An 18,454-nucleotide genomic window follows, 5' to 3' on the forward strand; every position below is an offset into this window, starting at 1 on the left:
CATAAGTGACTTAGATAGTGTGAATATCTAGATAGCAGTGATAGGATTGGGCCGAGCCAGCATGGATTTACCAAGGGCAAATCATGCTTGACTAATCTATTGGAGTTTTTCGAGGATGTAACCAGGAAGTTAGACAAGGGAGATCCAGTGGATGTAGTGTACCTCGATTTTCAGAAGGCATTTGATAAGGTCCCACATAGGAGATTGGTGGGTAAAATCAGAGCTCATGGCATTGGGGGGAAGATATTGACATGGATAGAAAACTGGTTGGCAGATAGAAAGCAAAGGGTAACGGTGAATGGGTGTTTCTCGGAATGGCAGGTGGTGACTAGTGGGGTGCCACAGGGCTCGGTATTGGGACCACAGCTGTTTACGATTTACATAAACGATTTAGATAAGGCATTGAGAATAACATCAGCAAGTTTGCTGATGATACTAAGCTGGCTGGCAGTGTGGCATGTGATGAGGACGTTAGGAGAATTCAGGGTGACTTGGATAGGCTGAGTGAGTGGGCAGATACTTGGCAGATGACGTTTAATGTGAATAAGTGTGAGGTTATCCACTTTGGGAGTAAGAACAGGAAGGCAGATTATTATCTGAACGGTGTAGAGTTAGGTAAGGGAGAAATACAAAGAGATCTAGGAGTACTTGTTCATCAGTCACTGAAGGTGAATGAGCAAGTGCAGCAGGCAGAGAAGAAGGCTAATGGAACATTGGCCTTTATTACAAAGGGAATTGAGTACAAGAGCAAGGAAATTCTTTTGCATTTGTACAGGGCCCTGGTGAGACCACACCTGGAGTACTGTGTACAATTTTGGTCTCCAGGGTTAAGGAAGGACATCCTGGCTGTAGAGGAAGTGCAGCATAGATTCACAAGGTTAATTCCTGGGATGTCAGGACTGTCTTACGCAGAGAGGTTAGAGAGACTGGGCTTGTACACACTGGAATTAAGGAGATTGAGAGGGGATCTCATTGCAACATATAAGATTATTAAGGGATTGGACAAGATAGAGGCAGGAAATATGTTCCAGATGCTGGGAGAGTCCAGTACCAGAGGGCATGGTTTGAGAATAAGGGGTAGGTCATTTAGGACAGAGTTAAGGAAAAACTTCTTCTCCTAGAGAGTTGTGGGGGTCTGGAATGCACTGCCTTGGAAGGCAGTGGAGGCCAATTCTCTGGATGCTTTCAAGAAGGAGCTAGATAGGTATCTTATGGATAGGGGAATCAAGGGATATGGGGACAAAGCAGGAACTGGGTTATTGATAGTAGATGATCAGCCATGATCTCAGAATGGCGGTGCAGGCTCGAAGGGCCGAATGGTCTACTTCTGCACCTATTGTCTATTGAATGCAGTCATACTTTGTCCCAGCGTCGGCAAATCAAGAACTGGATTGTGCACGTTTAAGATGAGAGGAACAATACTTAAATAGGAACTCGAGGGGTAACTATACTACAAAAGTGTGGTATGAATGTGGAATGAGCTACCTGAGGAAGTGGTTGCTGTAGGTGTAATAACAACTTTAAAAAGACAGTTGGATAGGTACAGTGATTGGAAAAGTTTAGAATGTTATACCTCAAACTCTTGCTAATGGGGCTAGCTTGGACGGTTGGTTGACATGGACTAGTTGGGCCGAATAGCCTGTTGCTGCTGTATTAGTCCGTGAATAAAGGCTGTCCCTGGGTAACAACAGGTGGCCATAAGTTGATTTTGTCCATAACTTGGTAATTACCAAAAAAAAAACTATATCTCCATAGTATTGTAATGAACAGCACGAAAAGCACATAGGAGTGATAAGAAAGAACAATGACTGAAGAAAATGTAGTTCTGCTATTTTTAGGAATGAACATATGGGTGCACAATGGACTTTTGTATTTAAAATTATTGAAATCCAACTGAATGTAAAGGTTTTTAGAGCTTTATTTGTCACATGTGCATCGGAACTTACAGTGAAATACATCTTTTGTGCCAATGGCCAACACAGTCCAAGGATGTGCCTGGGCCAGCCAATATAGCATCAGTGACAATATAGCATACCCTCAACTCACTAACCATAATCGTATGCCTTTGGGAAGTGGGAGGAAACCGGAGCACTTGGAGGAAAACCATGCATTCATGGGGAGAACATAGGGATGTTCGTAAGCCTGGCATTCACAACAGGGGTGATGTACTTGAGGACATGCCATTGATTATAAAGGGTGCTGAGTCAGTTCCAGGGCCAGAACTGGGCAGACAACCTTCTGCAGATCCAGAATTTATAACAGATCCTGAAAGGCATCTGGAAAAGGAGGTTTAGATTGAATTTGAATCCATTTAGATCTCAAAGGTGAATGTGGGAAAACAAATTATAAACACAAGAGATCCTGCAGATATGCTGGAAATCCAGAGCAACGTTCTCAAAATGCTGAAGGAACTCAGCAGGTTAGGCAGCATCTATGGAGAGGAATAAACAATTGATGTTTTGTGCCGAGACCCTTTATCAGGAAGGGAAAAGAAAAGGTCGGAGGCTGGAATAAGGTGAAGGAAGGGGAAAGAGTACAGGCTGGCAGACGATAGGTGAACCCGGATGAAGGGGAAGGTCGGTGGGGGAGCTAGGAGGAAGGGAATAGAGCTGAAAAAGAAGTCTGATAAGAGAGGACGGTGGACTAAGGGAGAAAGAGGAGAATGGACACCAGAGGGAGATGATGTTTGAGGAAAAGAGAAGGGGTGAAAGGGAATTCGGATTAGAGAATGGATAAACGAGAGAAAGGGAAGGGGTGAGAAAATACCGGAGGTTAAAGAAATTGATGTTTATGCCATTGGACTAGAGGCTACAGAGACGAAATATGAGGTGTTGCCTCGTGGGGAAATGTTCATCTTTGGTTAACAACATGGAAGAGATGTTAGAGTACTGGAACACAATCTCCTCCCAGCACTCAAAACTAGCGACTTCTATCAGCATAGGTGACTGTAAGCATCATTCAGTTGCCGTTGATTGATTCTAGTTCACAAATTTTCCACCAGGGCCTGAACCACCTCTGCCTGTAATGCTACGCTCTATTACAGCTACAGCTGTACAAAAATGCCATGTCAAAAAAAAAGTTTACTGATGAAGGGCCTCAAACTGAAATGTCAAGAGTTTGTTCCTCTCCATAAATGCTGTCTGACCTGCTGAGTTCCTCCAGCATTTTGCGTGTGCTGCTCAAAGTTTACTGCTGCTTTGTTTTTGGCCCACAACATCAATGTTGCATACCTCAATCAGAATCAGGTTTATTGTCACTGACATTTGACGTGAAATTTGTTGTCTTGGTAGCAGTACAGTGTAATACATTAAATAAGCTATAAATTATATTAATAAATATAATAGTAAAAATTTATATTTAAAAGAAAGCAGAGATAGTGTTTATGAGTTCACTGTCTGTTCAGAAATCTGATGGTAGAGGGGAAGAAGCTGTTTTTAAAATGTTAAGGGTGTGTCTTCAGGCTCCTGTACCTCCTTCCTGATGGTAGCAATGAGAAGGGGGCATGTCCTGATTGGAGGGGGTCCTTAATGACAGATGTCTCCTTTTTGAGGCATCGCCTTCTGAATGCAACATTCAAGGAAGAGTGACGGATGTGTTCAGTTGGATTTACCTGAGGATCTCTGGCATTAATCCAGGCATATCTTCTTGGAATATATACGGAGGGTTACTGACAATAACGTCCACAGCTTTACCGATCCGAGCCAGTTCAGGGGCATCTGTGAAACACAAACACAGATTAAGGCTGATACTACAATGCATTTTGCTGCATTCAATACCGCCAACTTTAAACAAAAATCACATTAGATATTAGAATAACTGGACAGACACAAGAGATTCCGCAGATGTTGGAAATCCAGAGTAACACACACAAAATGCTGGAGGAACTCAGCGGGTCAGGCAGCGTCTATGGGAAGAATAAACAGTTGATGTTTCAGCCCGAGACCCAGATGGAGGAACGTTTATTCCTTACCATTGATGCTGCACAAACTGTTGAGTTCCTCCAGCATTTTGAGTGCGTTATTTCAGATAACAGAAAGTCCTGCTGGTGAGTTAGTATCCTGGCAAAAATGATACCACAAAGCCAAAAGTAACACTTGAAGCAACTCCGCGAAAAGGTTATTGAAAAGCACGAGTCAGGAGAGTTGGTACAAGAAAATTTTCAAGTCACTGAAATCCCTTGGAGTACAGTTAAGTCAATCGTCAAGAAATGGAAAGAATATGGCACAGCTGTAAATCTGCCTAGAGCAGGCTGTCCTCAAAAACGGAGTGACTGTGCAGAAAGGGGACTAGTGAGGGAGGCCAGCAGAGACCTATGAAAACTCTGGAGGAGTTACAAGCTTCAGTGGCTGAGATGGGAGAGACAGCGCATACAACTTTTGCCCGGGTTCTTCACCAGTCACAGCTTTATGAGAGAGTGGCAAAGAGAAAGCCACTACTGAAGGGAAACCTGATGAGGTCTGCAAGAGAACTGCAACTTAGGTGAAGATCTGTTCTCCAGCAGGACAATCACCCCAAGCATAAAGCCAAAGCTGCACAGGAATGGCTTAAAAACATCAAAGTTAATGTCCTGGAGTGGCCAAGTCAGAGTCCAGACCTCAGTCCAATTGAGAATTTGTGGCTGGACTTGAAAAGGCCTGTTCACTCACTATCCCCATGCAATCTGACAGAAATTTTGTAAAGAATGGGTTAAAATTGGAGTGTCCAGATGTGCAAAGCTGATAGACACCTGTCCGCACAGACTCAAGGCTATAATTGCTGCCAAAGGTGCATCTACTAAATACTGTCTTGAAGGGGGCGAATATTTATGCAATCAATTATTTAGTGTTTATTAACCGTAAAAATTTTAGACCAATTTGTAGAAATTTGTTTTCACTTCAACACAAAAAAAAGGTCTTTTCTATTGATCAGTGTCAAAAAAGCCAGATTAAATCAGTGTTATAAACAATAAAACATGAAAATGTCCAAGGGGGCGAATACTTTTTCTAGGTGCTGTATCCTCAAGAGGAGGGAGTTCTATCAATGTCTAACACAGGGGTTCTCAAGTTGGGGAACATGGACCCTTGGTTAATGGTAGAAGTCCATGACATAAAAGCGAGCTGGGAACCCCTGTTCTATGCTGTATGACTGTAGGTGGAAGAGGTGAAGGGCCGAATAACCTATTCAGATCAAGATTTATTTATCATACGTACATCGAAACATACAACAAAACTCGCCTTTTGCGTTAAGGATCTGCTGGAGGCAACCTGCACGTGTCACCATACATTCCGGTGCTGACACAGCATGCCCACCGTGTTCAGCAACAACATAACAACTGCAACGAACAACAGCAAAACAAGCCCCTTTCCTCCCCCTCACACACACAAAGAGTCTTCCAGTCCCAGGACAAGCTACCTTCGGGCCTAAAGTCCCCAATGGGTTTGTGGACTCGCTGGCATCCAGCCTTTTATATGTTCTGCCATAAATAGGGAAAAGCTTAGCAATTCAACTGATCCTTTTGTTTTATCATGGAATACCTCAGTATATCTCCTGATCAACTAATCCACATTGCATACTGAAGATTTTTAGTGAGGTTTGAATTTTTAATAAATGAACACGTAATTATTTTTTCCCGCTGGAATACTTGGGGGTGTTTGTGATGGAAACATGTTACTCAGTGGCCACTTCATTAGGTTCAACAGTACAGCAACTTGTCAATGCAATATCTAATCAGCCAGTCATGTGGCAGCAACTCAATGCATAAAAGCATGCAGACATGGTCAAGAGGTTCAGTTGTTGTTCAGATTAAAAATCAGAATAATGAAGACTGGGGTAGTTTGAATACCTCAAAAACTGCTGATCTCCTGGGATTTTCATACAACAGTCTATAGAGAATAGTGTGAAAAACAAAAAAACATCCAGTAAACAGCAGTTCTGTGGGTGAAAACGCCTTGTTAATGAGACAGGTCAGAGAATGGCCAGACTGATTCAAGCCAGACAGGAAGGCAACCTGGCGTAACAACAGTGGTGTGCAGAAGAGGATCTCTGAATGCACAATATAGTGAACCTTGAAGTGGATGGCACACAGCAGCAGAAGACCAGGAACATAAACTCAGTGGCCTCTTCGTTCAGTGGCGACTGAGCATTATAATAGTAAAGGTTGGCAGAGAAGCCTTTTTAGTTGTTTTTCTGCCCTTTAATCAGTGGTCAGGTTTGAATGAAACGTGTCCTAAAAGGACATGCAGTGGTTCTGATCAACCTGCAGTACTTTGGTCAACAGCTTTGAAGCTCTCTTAGTTCCAAACAATCTTCCCTTCATTAGCTCTGCCAAATTTATCTATTCTTGTTCACTGTGTGAAAGCAGGATTGCAAACCAAATACCTTCATTAATGTTTACATGGGTGCAATATACTTTAAAAGTTGAGGTATTTTAGCTAACAAAATTCGCTGCTTGTTCCATCACTTTTATCACAGGCAGAATGCACCTGAATCATTTCTGGATCCTGGTCTGTTTACTTAGATATGAAGCAGATAAGGATGCACTCTGGCTCACATGAAATGTGAATTTCTTAATGCGGCTGGTCAATGATTAATATTCTATATAACAAATGTAACACCCAAAATAATTTTCAACTTCTTACATGAAGAAATTCCGTCAATAACTAAAGGTTTTCTCCCCTTTTAGAGATAAACAGAGTCTGTTAAGTGGGAAATACATGGTACTGTATGAAACCTTCTTTTACACCCTGCTATAGTAACAGGATTACAGATAAGCAGCAGAAACCATTCCACCCATTAAAATTGGGTTAATACTTTGTAAAAGGATCCAATTAGTCCTGTTTTTCACCTCTCTTCCCACAGCCCACAAGTTTTTGCATACTTCTGAAATGCCATTCAGTGACTGCACAATGGAGGAGATCTCCAAGAGGTTCGAAGTACATTTATTATCAAAGTATGTATATTTTATGCACCCTTGAGATTCATTACCTTTGTATTGTGTGTGAGTTTTATGTAATGTGTTGTGCAACTTGAGTCTGGAGGAACACTGTTTCATTTGGTGGTATATATGTAAACAATTGAATGACAATAAACTTGAACTTGACTTAAAGTGTGTCTCTTATAATCTTAAACACCTCTATCAAGTTGCCACTCATACTCCCTCACTCCAAAGAGAAGACTTAACCAGGCCCTGTTTACTGCAGTCTGTTTAAACATTGAAATATCCAGTGAATTGCACCGTTTGACCAACGACCAACACAGCCCAAGGATTGTGCTGAGGGCAAATGTCGTCATGCTTCAGGCACCAACAGCAAAAAGTGCCAACAACATACTGGCCCTTATTAAACTGTGCGTCTTTGGAACGTGGAGGGAAACTGGAGCACCTAGAAGAAACCCACGTGGTCACGAGGAAAACATATGAACTGCTTACCGACAGTGGAGGGAATTGAACCTGGATTGCCGACGCGATGAAGCTTTACACTAGTTGCTATGCTACCGTGCTGATTCCCATGCTCCCATTAAAGTCACCAGGGGCCTGTATTCTACTCGACTTTTTAATCATCAGGGCTGTGTTTCCATTGCACCCTTTAAACTCACTGGGTTCACTGGTAAAATTTATTACAGTACTGTGCACTGTAGAAAAAAATGAATACAATCCAAGTGAATTGCAGTGTTAATAGAAATAACATTAAATAGTCCAGAAAGTCAGCCTCTCAGGCTCCTCTACAATTCTGAAGATGCTGAATTATCACACTTATACTGAATTGCTTAATATCTTAGCAACACAAGGAGATCCTATCACACCAATATGTACAGTCGGCCCTCCATATCCGTGGGGGTTTGGTTCCGGGACCCCCCGCGGATACCAAATTCCGCGGACGCTCAAGTCATGTATATAAAATGGTGTAGTATTTGCATATAATCTACGCACATCCTCCCGTATACTTTAAATCATCTCGAGATTACTTATAATACCTAATACAATGTAAATAATATGTAAATAGTCGTATTGCATTGTTTTGGAATAATGACAAGAAAAAAGTCTGTACATGTTCAGTACAGACGCAACCATCATAGCTCTTCTGGGAACGCTGATGCCGCCTCGGCGTCAGCCGATCCCGATTCTCCCGTGATCTTTAAGTTCTTGAGGCTGTAGCGCTTTACATAGCTAGCCAGCCATCCCTTACCAGCCTTAAACTCCTTCCTCTCGCTCACAAACACAAGTAGCAAACAAACGAGACGCGAGGCAAACAATGCTCAAACGACGAGTAATACTTTTAATCATCTCTAGATTACAATACTTTTAATACCTAATTGCTGAACAGGTGAGAAGACAGCTGAAACGTCTCTACCCAAGCAAGGCTGCAGGCCCGGATGGTGTCAGCCCCAGGGTGCTCAAAGCCTGTGCCCCCCAGCTATGTGGAGTACTTCACCATGTCTTCAACCTGAGCTTGAGTCTCCAGAGGGTTCCCGTGCTGTGGAAGACGTCCTGCCTCGTTCCTGTACCGAAGATGCCGCGCCCCCGTAGCTCCAATGACTACAGACTGGTGACATTGACCTCCCACATCATGAAGACCCTGGAGAGACTTGTTCTAGAGCAGCTCCGGCCTATGGTTAGGCCACACTTAGACCCCCTCCAGTTCACCTATCAGCCCCGACTAGGAGTTGAGGATGCCATCGTCTACCTGCTGAACCGTGTCTACGCCCACCTGGACAAGCCGGCGAGCACTGTGAGGGTCATGTTTTTTGACTTCTCCAGTGTGTTCAACACCATCCGCCCTGCTCTGCTGGGTGAGAATCTGACAGTGATGCAGGTGGATGCTTCCCTGGTGTCATGGATTATTGATTACCTGACTGGCAGACCACAGTACGTGCGCTTGCAACACTGTGTGTCAGACAGAGTGGTCAGCAGCACTGGGGCTCCACAGGGGACTGTCCTGTCTCCCTTTCTCTTCACCATCTACACCTCAGACTTCAGCTACAACACAGAGTCTTGCCATCTTCAGAAGTTTTCTGATGACTCTGCCATAGTTGGATGCATCAGCAAGGGAGATGAGGCTGAGTACAGGGCTACAGTGGGAAACTTTGTCACATGGTGTGAGCAGAATCATCTGCAGCTTAATGTGAAAAAGACTAAGGAGCTGGTGATGGACCTGAGGAAGGCTAAGGTACCGGTGACCCCTGTTTCCATCCAAGGGGTCAGTGTGGACATGGTGGAGGATTACAAATACCTGGGGATACGAATGGACAATAAACTGGATTGGTCAAAGAACACTGAGGCTGTCTACAAGAAGGGTCAGAGCTGTCTCTATTTCCTGAGGAGACTGAGGTCCTTTAACATCTGCCAGACGATGCTGAGGATGTTCTATGAGGCTGTGGTGGCCAGTGCTATCATGTTTGCTGTTGTGTGCTGGGGCAGCAGACACCAACAGAATCAACAAACTCATTCGTAAGGCCAGTGATGTTGTGGGGGTGGAACTGGACTCTCTGACGGTGGTGTATGAAAAGAGGATGCTGTTCAAGTTGCATGCCATCTTGGACAATGACTCCCATCCACTCCATAATGTACTGGTTAGGCACAGGAGTACATTCAGCCAGAGACTCATTCCACCGAGATGTAACACTGAGCATCATAGGAAGTCATTTCTACCTGTGGCCATCATACTTTACAACTCCTCCCTCGGAGTGTCAGACACCCTGAGCCAATAGGCTGGTCCTGGACTTATTTCCACTTGGCATGATTAACTTATTATTATTTAATTAATTACGGTTTAATATTGCTATATTTCTACACTATTCTTGGTTGGTGCGGCTGTAATGAAATCCAGTTTCCCTCGGGATCAATAAAGTCTGTCTGTCTGTAATACAATGTAAATGTTAGGTAAATAGTTGTTACACTGTATCGTTCAGGGAATAAGGACGCTTTGGAGGAGGCTCAATAAGGATCTGTGGAGGTTGAGGGCTGAGGACCACCTCGGCAAGCGACATGCCACTTTTCAAAAGGTCCAAGATTTCTACTTTCTTGGCGAGAGATAGCACTTTACACTCCCTCTTAGCCTTTGAGGAACTGCTTTGACCACTTAATTGCTTTTTAGGAGCCACTTTTTCACAGAAACATAACAACCGAAGGAGATGCGAGGCGAACAATGCTCAAACAACGAGTGCTGGAGAGAGAACTTCCGGGTTTTCCAGATCCGCGGCTGGTCGAATCCGCGCATGCGGAACCCACGGATAATGAGGGCCGACTATATTTTATAATTTTATTTTGGAGGACTTACTAAACTGTACCCCATTCAATAAATGCATTCTTTCCAACTTATAGGGTTAGTTTTACAAAATGAAAAATAACCGCAATTCTATTTATTGCTTTTAGTTGCCCTTTGGTATTCTATAGATGCATAGTGGAGAGTACGTGACTGGTTACCTTGGGGCTCGGTAAGGAAACACCAACGGCGAAGAATGGAAGAGTCTACACAAAGTGGTTGGCACAGACCAGTCCGTCAGAGGTAAAGGACATTTCCCACCCCCCACCATTGAGCACATCTAGATGGTGAACTGCCACAAGAAAGCAATGTGAATCATCATCATGGAACCCCCACATCCAGGTGTTGCCCTCTTCCTGCTGAAGGAGGAGGTACAGGGGTTTTAGGTCCCACACTACCAGGTTCCAGAACAATTAGAAACATAGAAAACCTACAGCACAATACAGGCCCTTTGGCTCACAAAGCTGTGCCAAACATGTCCCTACCTTAGAACTTCCTAGGCTTTACCCATAGCCCTCTATTTTTCTAACCTCCATGTATCCATCCAGGAGTTTATTAAAAGATCTTATCGTTTCTGCCTCCATCACCGTCGCTGGCAGCCCATTCCACACATTCACCACTCTTTGTGTACAAAACTTACCCCAGACATCTCCTCCGTACCTACTTCCAAGCACCTTAAAACTATGCCCTCTCACGCTAGCCATTTCAGCCCTGGGGAAAAGCCTCTGACTATCCACACGATCAATGCCTCTCATTATCTTGTACACCTCTATCACCTCTCATCCTCCGTCACTCCAAGGAGAAAGTTCACTCAACCTATTCTCATAAGGCATGCTCCCCAATCCAGGCAACATTCTTGTAAATCTCCTCTGCACCCTTTCTATGGTTTCCACATCCTTCCTATAGTGAGGCGACCAGAATTGAGCACAACACTCCAAGTGGGATCTGACCAGCGTCCTATATAGCTGCAACATTACCTCTTATTTCCCTTCAACCATGAGGCCCCTGAGCCAGTATGGATAACTTCACTTACCTCAACGCTGAACTGATTCCACAACCTATGGATTCACTTTTAAGGACTCCACACCTCATGTTCTCAGTAACTGATTCTGATTTTAGCCATTTATCTGCCTATCCACCGATCTACCTACTCATCTATCTATCTATTTATTTATTTATGTATTTATTTAATGCACAGTTTGTCCTCTTTTGTACACTGGTTGCTTGTCAGTCTGTGTGTATAGTTTCTCATTGATTCTATTGTATTTCTTTGTTTTACTGGAATGTCTGCAAAAAATGAATCTCTAGGTAGTATACGGTGACATATATGCACTTTGAACATTGTGTATTTGTAACATGCAGGTCGCAAAGATTTTGTGATACAGCAACACTAAATTGCCCACTTTCAGTAGATGTTTCTCACTTTCAAAGAGGCAATAAATGTTGCTCTACTTATAATGTGGCCATAAGACAGCAGGAATATGCTGCCCGAACAACAGCTTTCACCCGCTCACAAGCAGTTCGCAGTCTGAAAAAACACTACCTGCTTTAATTGTTTTTCTGTTAATTACAAATTCAGAATTTGATCAAATACTTCCATTTTTAGCCACGGCTCACCAGCTAGCCTTCTTACTCTTGAGTCATAGATTAAGAATGCTAGTGGCTGATAAACATGCGGAAAAAGCCCTTCAGCTCATCTCGTTTATGGCAGACAAGATGCCCATCTAAACCAGTCCCATTTGCCTGCATTCGGCCCTATCTCCCTATATAAAAGTTTTCTTATTCACCTACCTTTCCAATTGTCTTTTGAAGTCAGTTCAGGTTACACTCCAGAAAGTGAAGCATCAAATCTAGATTGATACACCATGAGATTATAAAATATAGGAGCAGAATCTGGCCATTCAGCCCATCATGTCTGCTCTACCATTTAATCATGGCTGATTGTCTTTTTGTCAACTCCATTCTCCCTGTAACCCTTAACCCCTTTACTACTCAAGTACTTATCAGTCTTTGCCTTAAATATACCCATTAATTTGGCCTCCATAGCTCTTCATAGCAACAGATTCCACACATCCACCAAGAAATTCCTCCTAATCTCAGTTCTAAAGGTAAGTTGTTTTATTCCAAGGCTGTGCTTTTGGATCCTAGACCCTTCTACTAATGGAACCATCCAGTTCATGTCCACCCTATCCAGGCCTCTCACGGTCCAGCTGGTTTCGATGACACCTGTGCCAATAATGATCAAGTGCCATTATTGAATAAAACCAGTTTAACTCACTGTTTTTAAATGTGTGAAAGATATATGCGTGACAGCCTGGTACCGAAACACCAATGCCTTTGAAACAAAAAGCACAACAAAAATAGTGGATACAACCCAGTCCATGACTGCTAAAGCCCTCCCCACCATTGAACATGTTTACAAAGAGCGACGTCTATCATTAAGGACCTCCACCTCACTGGTCATGCTGTCTTCTTGCTGCTGCCATCAGGAAGAAGGTACAGGAGCCCCAGGACCCACACCACCAGGTTCAGGTAGAGTTATTACCCCTCAACCATCAGGCTCCTGAACCAGAGCTACTTACTTCATTCACCTGAACACTAAGCTGATTCAACAACCTATGGACTCACTTTCTAGGACTGTACAACTCACGTTCTTGCTTGCTTGCCTGTTTTTTTTGTGTATTTGCACAGCTTGTTGTCTTTTTTAACATTGGTTGTTTGACCATCTTTGCTTGCATTTTTTTCTTAATTCTATTGTGTTTTTTTGTATTTGCTATTTTCAAGCTTTGGTATCTTCTGCCTCATGAAGCGTTGGGGGGGGGAGTGGAAAAGGGATATTTGATTTTAATGGCTGTTTCACCAACACAGTGAGAAGTTCATGGAGTAGAGGCAAGTTTTTGTGATGGACTGGACTGTGTCCACACTTACTGGAATTTTCTTTTAACTCTTTTGTAGAGAGGTTGGCATACCAAGCTGAGTTGCGTCTGGATAGAACACTTTCAATGTTGCCTGCCTTCTGTCTCTGCATTTAATTAATTCCCTTAGCCTTCTGTCTCTGGCTGTTTTTGCATCTGTGTGAGATCCTGTTGTGACCAAATTAATTGGCCGATTTCCATACACTACGTGGATGAGTTCACAACACACAGACATAAAATAAACATAAATTATACAAGACAGCGCAAAAATAAGACATTAGTCTAAAAAGACAGAGGCAAAACCATAGTAGTGTAAGAGGTGGTCTGTAGTGTTCAATTACTGAGGTAGAGTTAGAATCGTGCAGGTCAATTGAAGAACCTGATGATTGTAGAAAAGTAGTTATTCTTGAAATGGTAGTATGGGATCCCAGGCTCTTAAACTTCCTTCCCTAATGGTAGCATCAACAAGGATGTCTGAGCTGTTATCCTGAGGTAGTGATTAAGGCTACATCCACACTAGACCAGATAATTTTGAAAACGCCGGTTTTGCATAAAACTGATAGGTGTCCACACTATGCGTTTTAAAAAATATCTCTGTCCACATTGAAATGGAGATTTCGGCGAATCTCCTCCTACTGCGCATGCGCAGGACATGTCTACCGAAAACAAGTGACATGTTTGGTGTCGAATCTCGCTGTGAAAGATGGTGCGTGTTTGTTCAGTTACAGACCAGAAAAACTTAAATGACGGGCAATTGTTGGCTCTTGCGGAGGAGGACTTAAAAGTAAAAAGAAACAAATACTGGAGCGTATGGAGGCAACCAACAGGGAGTTCATGGGCAGTATGACCCGGCTGATGATGAACATTGAAAAACTGACTAACTCTGTTGCATTAATAAAGCACCTTGCTAAATGTGTAAAACATGTCTGCATCAGTGTTACCTTGTATTTCCATACAATGTTACATTAGGCTGTTACACATCTATTGTCAGAGAAATACTTGCATAAATAGGTAAACCACCTTCATACAAGCAAGGACAGAAAATAGGGCAAAGTGAGTATACTTATTTATTCAGTAAGTTATGGGTCAAAGTATTTGGAGAGTACATTTCTAACTCATCTGGCTTCAGTTTCGTTACCGTCTGTTCTGAAATTGTTAGGTTGCGTTCAAGAAAACAATGAAATAGCGCGCTGCCGTCTGACAGCGTTTTCAGATTTCTCCGGTTACCCAGTCCACGCTGATCTGCCCGAGCAGTGTTTTCAAAAATACCCACCCTGGAAAGTGTTTCTGAAAAGCTCCGGTTTCGGGGGACAAAAACACCGTTTTATTGTGGACGGAGGGTAAAAATGAAGAGAAAAACCTTCGGTTACGGATTTATCTGGTGTAGTGTGGACGTAGCCTAAGGTTGCGCTGGTTGATTCAAGAATCGAAAGGTTGAAAGGAAGTAGCTACTCCTGAACTTGGTGTTCAAAGTTCAAAGTAAATTTACTAGCAAAGTACACATGCTGCCCTGAGGTTAATTTTTCTTGTGGGTATTCACAGAATTTATAAAGAAACACAATAAAACCAATGAAAAACCACACGCGACAAAGACAGTCGAACAACCAATGTGTAAAATACAACAAACTGTGCAAATACAAAAAAGAAAAAAAAAGAACAAAATAATAATAATAATAATATAATAAATCAGCAATAAATATCAAGAACACGAGTTGTAGAACCCTTGAAAGTGAGTTGATAAGCCGTGAAATCAGTTCAGTGTTGGGTTGAGAGAAGTTACATTGTCTGGTGCAAGAGCTCTTCCATTCAAGAGCACTGGTGTTTCCATACTATTGAATTGAATGATCTTTATTGTCATTATACATAGATACAATGAAACTCTGTTCGACTTCCTCTCAGGCAATCAAACAAAGCGGTAGATAAAAACAAGACAGTAATAGAAAAACAGCATTAAATAGATAAGTAGCATAAAATAAGTTACAGCAGCACCAGAATGTCACAGTAATGCACAAAGAGCCGTTAGTGCACGTATTTGAGTCCTTTTTTTGCATGTGCTCACAGTTTCAGTCATTGCTCTGTGGGAGTGGTGTCATGGAGGCCACAGCTCTGGGGTAGAAGTTGTTCCTCAGTCTATTTGTGGTTTAGTGTCCTGAACCTTTTGCTGGACGGCAGCGGGTCAGACAGGGAGTGGCCGGGGTGTGTGGTGTCTCTGGTTATGCTGACTGCTTTCCTCCTGAGTCTGCTGGAATAGATGGTGTCCAGTCCTGGGAGCTCCATCCTGACAATTCGCTGGGTCGCCTTCACCACACGATGCAGGTCTTGTCGCTCAGGCTGTGATGCAACCAGTCAGTGTACTCTCCACTGTGCATCTAGAGAAGTTTGTTAAAGTATTAGATTACATGCTAAGTCTTCACAATTTCTAAGAAAGTAGGGGCACTGCCATGTTTTCTTTGTAATGGCACTTATGTGCTGATCCTCTGAAATGAGAATGGTGAGAAATTTAAGGTTGCTGACCCTCGCCACTGTTAATCCCCTGTTGAGGTCTGGCTCATGGACCTTCTGTTTTCCCCTCCAGTGGTCAATAATAGGCTTTTTGGTTTTGCTGACATTGAGTGAGAGGTTGTTGTGGCACCATTCAGCCAGAATTTCAATCTCCCTCCTATAGGCTGATTCATTCCTACCTTTGATTCAGCTAACAACAGTCGTCAGCAAACTTAAATATGGCACTGGCAGTGTGGGATTTCAGTTTCTGTACCTCCTGCACGACAGTAGCCGCAAGAATATGACAAGGCCCGCATGCTGGGGATCTTTGATGATGGATGCTGCCTTACTGAGGCAGTGCACCTGTAGAGAGTGTCAATGGTGGGGAGGGCTGTGGCACTGGTGTATTGGGATGACGTCACTACTGTACTCTCCTTTTTCCTTAATTCTTCAAGCGCCAGAGGAAGATGAATGCACGGAGTCAATGAGGTTTTTTCCTCCCTTCTTCATTATCTCTATAAAGGATCAAACAAACTGCGTGCTGCCAGAGCGAATCCCACACAAACAGGGGTGTAGTAACTGGCTGGGAGTACTGGAGGTTGCTGGCTAGTAGTAAGGATTCCCAGAAGGACCTGCAGGGAGCTACTGAGCAGGTTTGGGGGCAGCCCACATCCAACTAGTTGTAAGCAGTTTTAAAATTGTCCCTAGCAATTTCTAAAGTAATTAAAATATGTTTAATATGTAAACAGATAAACATACAGTATTTAGAGGGATCATACATTTTAATGACAATACGCCCATCAGACATAGGAGAACAATCAGGCCATTTGTCCCACTGAATCTGCTCTCCCATTCCACGGCTTACTTATCATCTCTCTTAACTCCATTCTCCTGCCTTCTCCCCGTAACCAACACCCTTACTAATCAATAAACCACCAACCTCCACTAAAAATATACTCAATGAAATGGCCCCCACAGCCATCTGTGGTAATGAATTCCACACACTCACCACCCTTGGTCTAAAGAAATTCCTCCTCATCTCTGTTTTAAAGGGACATCCTTGCATTCTGAGGCTGTGCTCTCTGTTCCCAGACTCCCCCAATATAGGAAACATCCTCTCCAAATCCACTCTAATCCTTCTAAAATTTGATGGGTTTCAATCAGATACCCCTGCATTCTTCTAAACTCCGGCGAGTACAGGCCAGAGCTATCAAAAGCCTCATACGTTAACCCTTTAATTCCCAGGATCATTCTTGTGAACCTCCTCTGGACACTCTCCAATGTCAGCACATCCTTTCTTAGATAAAAAGCTCAAAATTGTTCACAGTATTTCAAGTGCAGTTTGACCAATATGCCTTATAAAGTCTCAGCCTGACCTCTATGAACTGAGAGAAAATAATTTGTTGTTTGCTAAAACTAATTGTCTAATTAAGTTTAAAAAATACTGAAGTAAGATTTGAACGATATACTTATTGGTCTAAGTTCCATGTAAACCTCCTTATACCCTTGTTCAAATAACCCCACTAACGTTGTGTACTTGTCATTCTAATGTGCTGATCAAGCTTCCCCTTAACACATCTATGTTATTCACTTCAACTACTTCTTGTGGTGACAAGTTCCACATTTCGATCTGCTGAGCGAGGAAATGTCTCCCTAATTCTCTATCGGCAAGCCACTGATTAACTTCCTATTCTTGGTGCTCTCGATGAACTCAGTGACTCTGGCTTGTTGAACAAACTAAAATAAACACCCCGTATCTATTGCGAGGCTTGCATCAATTCTGATTTAGCGGTCAAACAAACTTACTAAAAAAAAATCTGCAGGATTTTATTAATATTAGCTTTACCAAGTTCACTCGAGACTACAGAGATTAACCCTTGGTAGTGAGCTTTTGGGGCACAATAGTGTTCACGGCCGGCTGGTGGCCTAGTGGCATCAGTGCTGGACAGAGTTTGAATCCAGCCGGCTCCCTTGCACGTTCTCCATCCGTGCCTGGGTTGAGTGTCGAGCTAGCAACTTGACAAAAAAAAAATCCTGGAGAGGGATGGGCTCCGCCAGGTTTCGGATGCCGAAGACACGCCATAGGATGAGCAATCACAAAAAAGATCGGTGCAAAAAGCTTGTCATGACGGCGCCCGACTCCACCAGGAGTTAAGGGCGTGCACACACACACACACACACACACACACACACACACACACACACACACACACACACACACACACACACACACACACACACACACACACACACACACACACACACGTTTCACAATGATACACCATCTGTGGGACACAGTGGGACAAATGACCTTTTGGGTGTTTGTTTTCTATTAATTCCTAAGAAGCGACCTATGATCTATCCAACAAAGGATGTATTTATTTATGTATTTATCCAACAAAGGAACAATTGCCTTTCTGATGGAGAGTCTTGGCCCCGAATGTCACCTCTTTATTCCTTTCTATAGGACATGAGGTCCTGACATCAGTTCCTCCAGCATTTTGTGTGTTACTCTGGATTTCTAGCATCTTCATAATCTATTGTGTTTATAAAAAAAAGCACCTTGTTACGGTAGGTCCAGCAGTTAATTGCTGTTAATACTCAGCCTAATCACCGATAATCATTCAAAATTCTTTCCATTCTTCAGAATCAGAATTATTATACTCAAGCACTGACTTAGATGATGTGAAGTTTGAAGTTCAGCAGTAGCAGGACTGTTACTAGAGCTTACAAATAGTGCAGAAGAAAAGGAATAGTGAGGTACTGTTCTGAAATCTGACGGCAGAGGGGAAGAAACTGGTTCTCAATCACTGAGTTCGG

General features: G+C 42.9%; 1 protein-coding gene across 3 annotated transcripts in view; it reads right to left on the reverse strand.

Moving 5' to 3' along the window:
- hemk1 (HemK methyltransferase family member 1) overlaps positions 1-18,454 on the reverse strand; it is a 163,869-nt gene that overhangs the window by 42,777 nt on the left and 102,638 nt on the right. For all 3 annotated transcript variants that reach the window (XM_073072056.1, XM_073072055.1, XM_073072057.1), the window contains exon 8: positions 3,611-3,716. In XM_073072056.1, the coding sequence (XP_072928157.1) occupies positions 3,611-3,716 (106 nt within the window). The remainder of the gene's footprint in view (positions 1-3,610; positions 3,717-18,454) is intronic.

Source organism: Hemitrygon akajei, chromosome 19, assembly GCF_048418815.1.
Source record: "Hemitrygon akajei chromosome 19, sHemAka1.3, whole genome shotgun sequence".
NCBI classification, from domain to species: Eukaryota; Metazoa; Chordata; class Chondrichthyes; order Myliobatiformes; family Dasyatidae; genus Hemitrygon; species Hemitrygon akajei.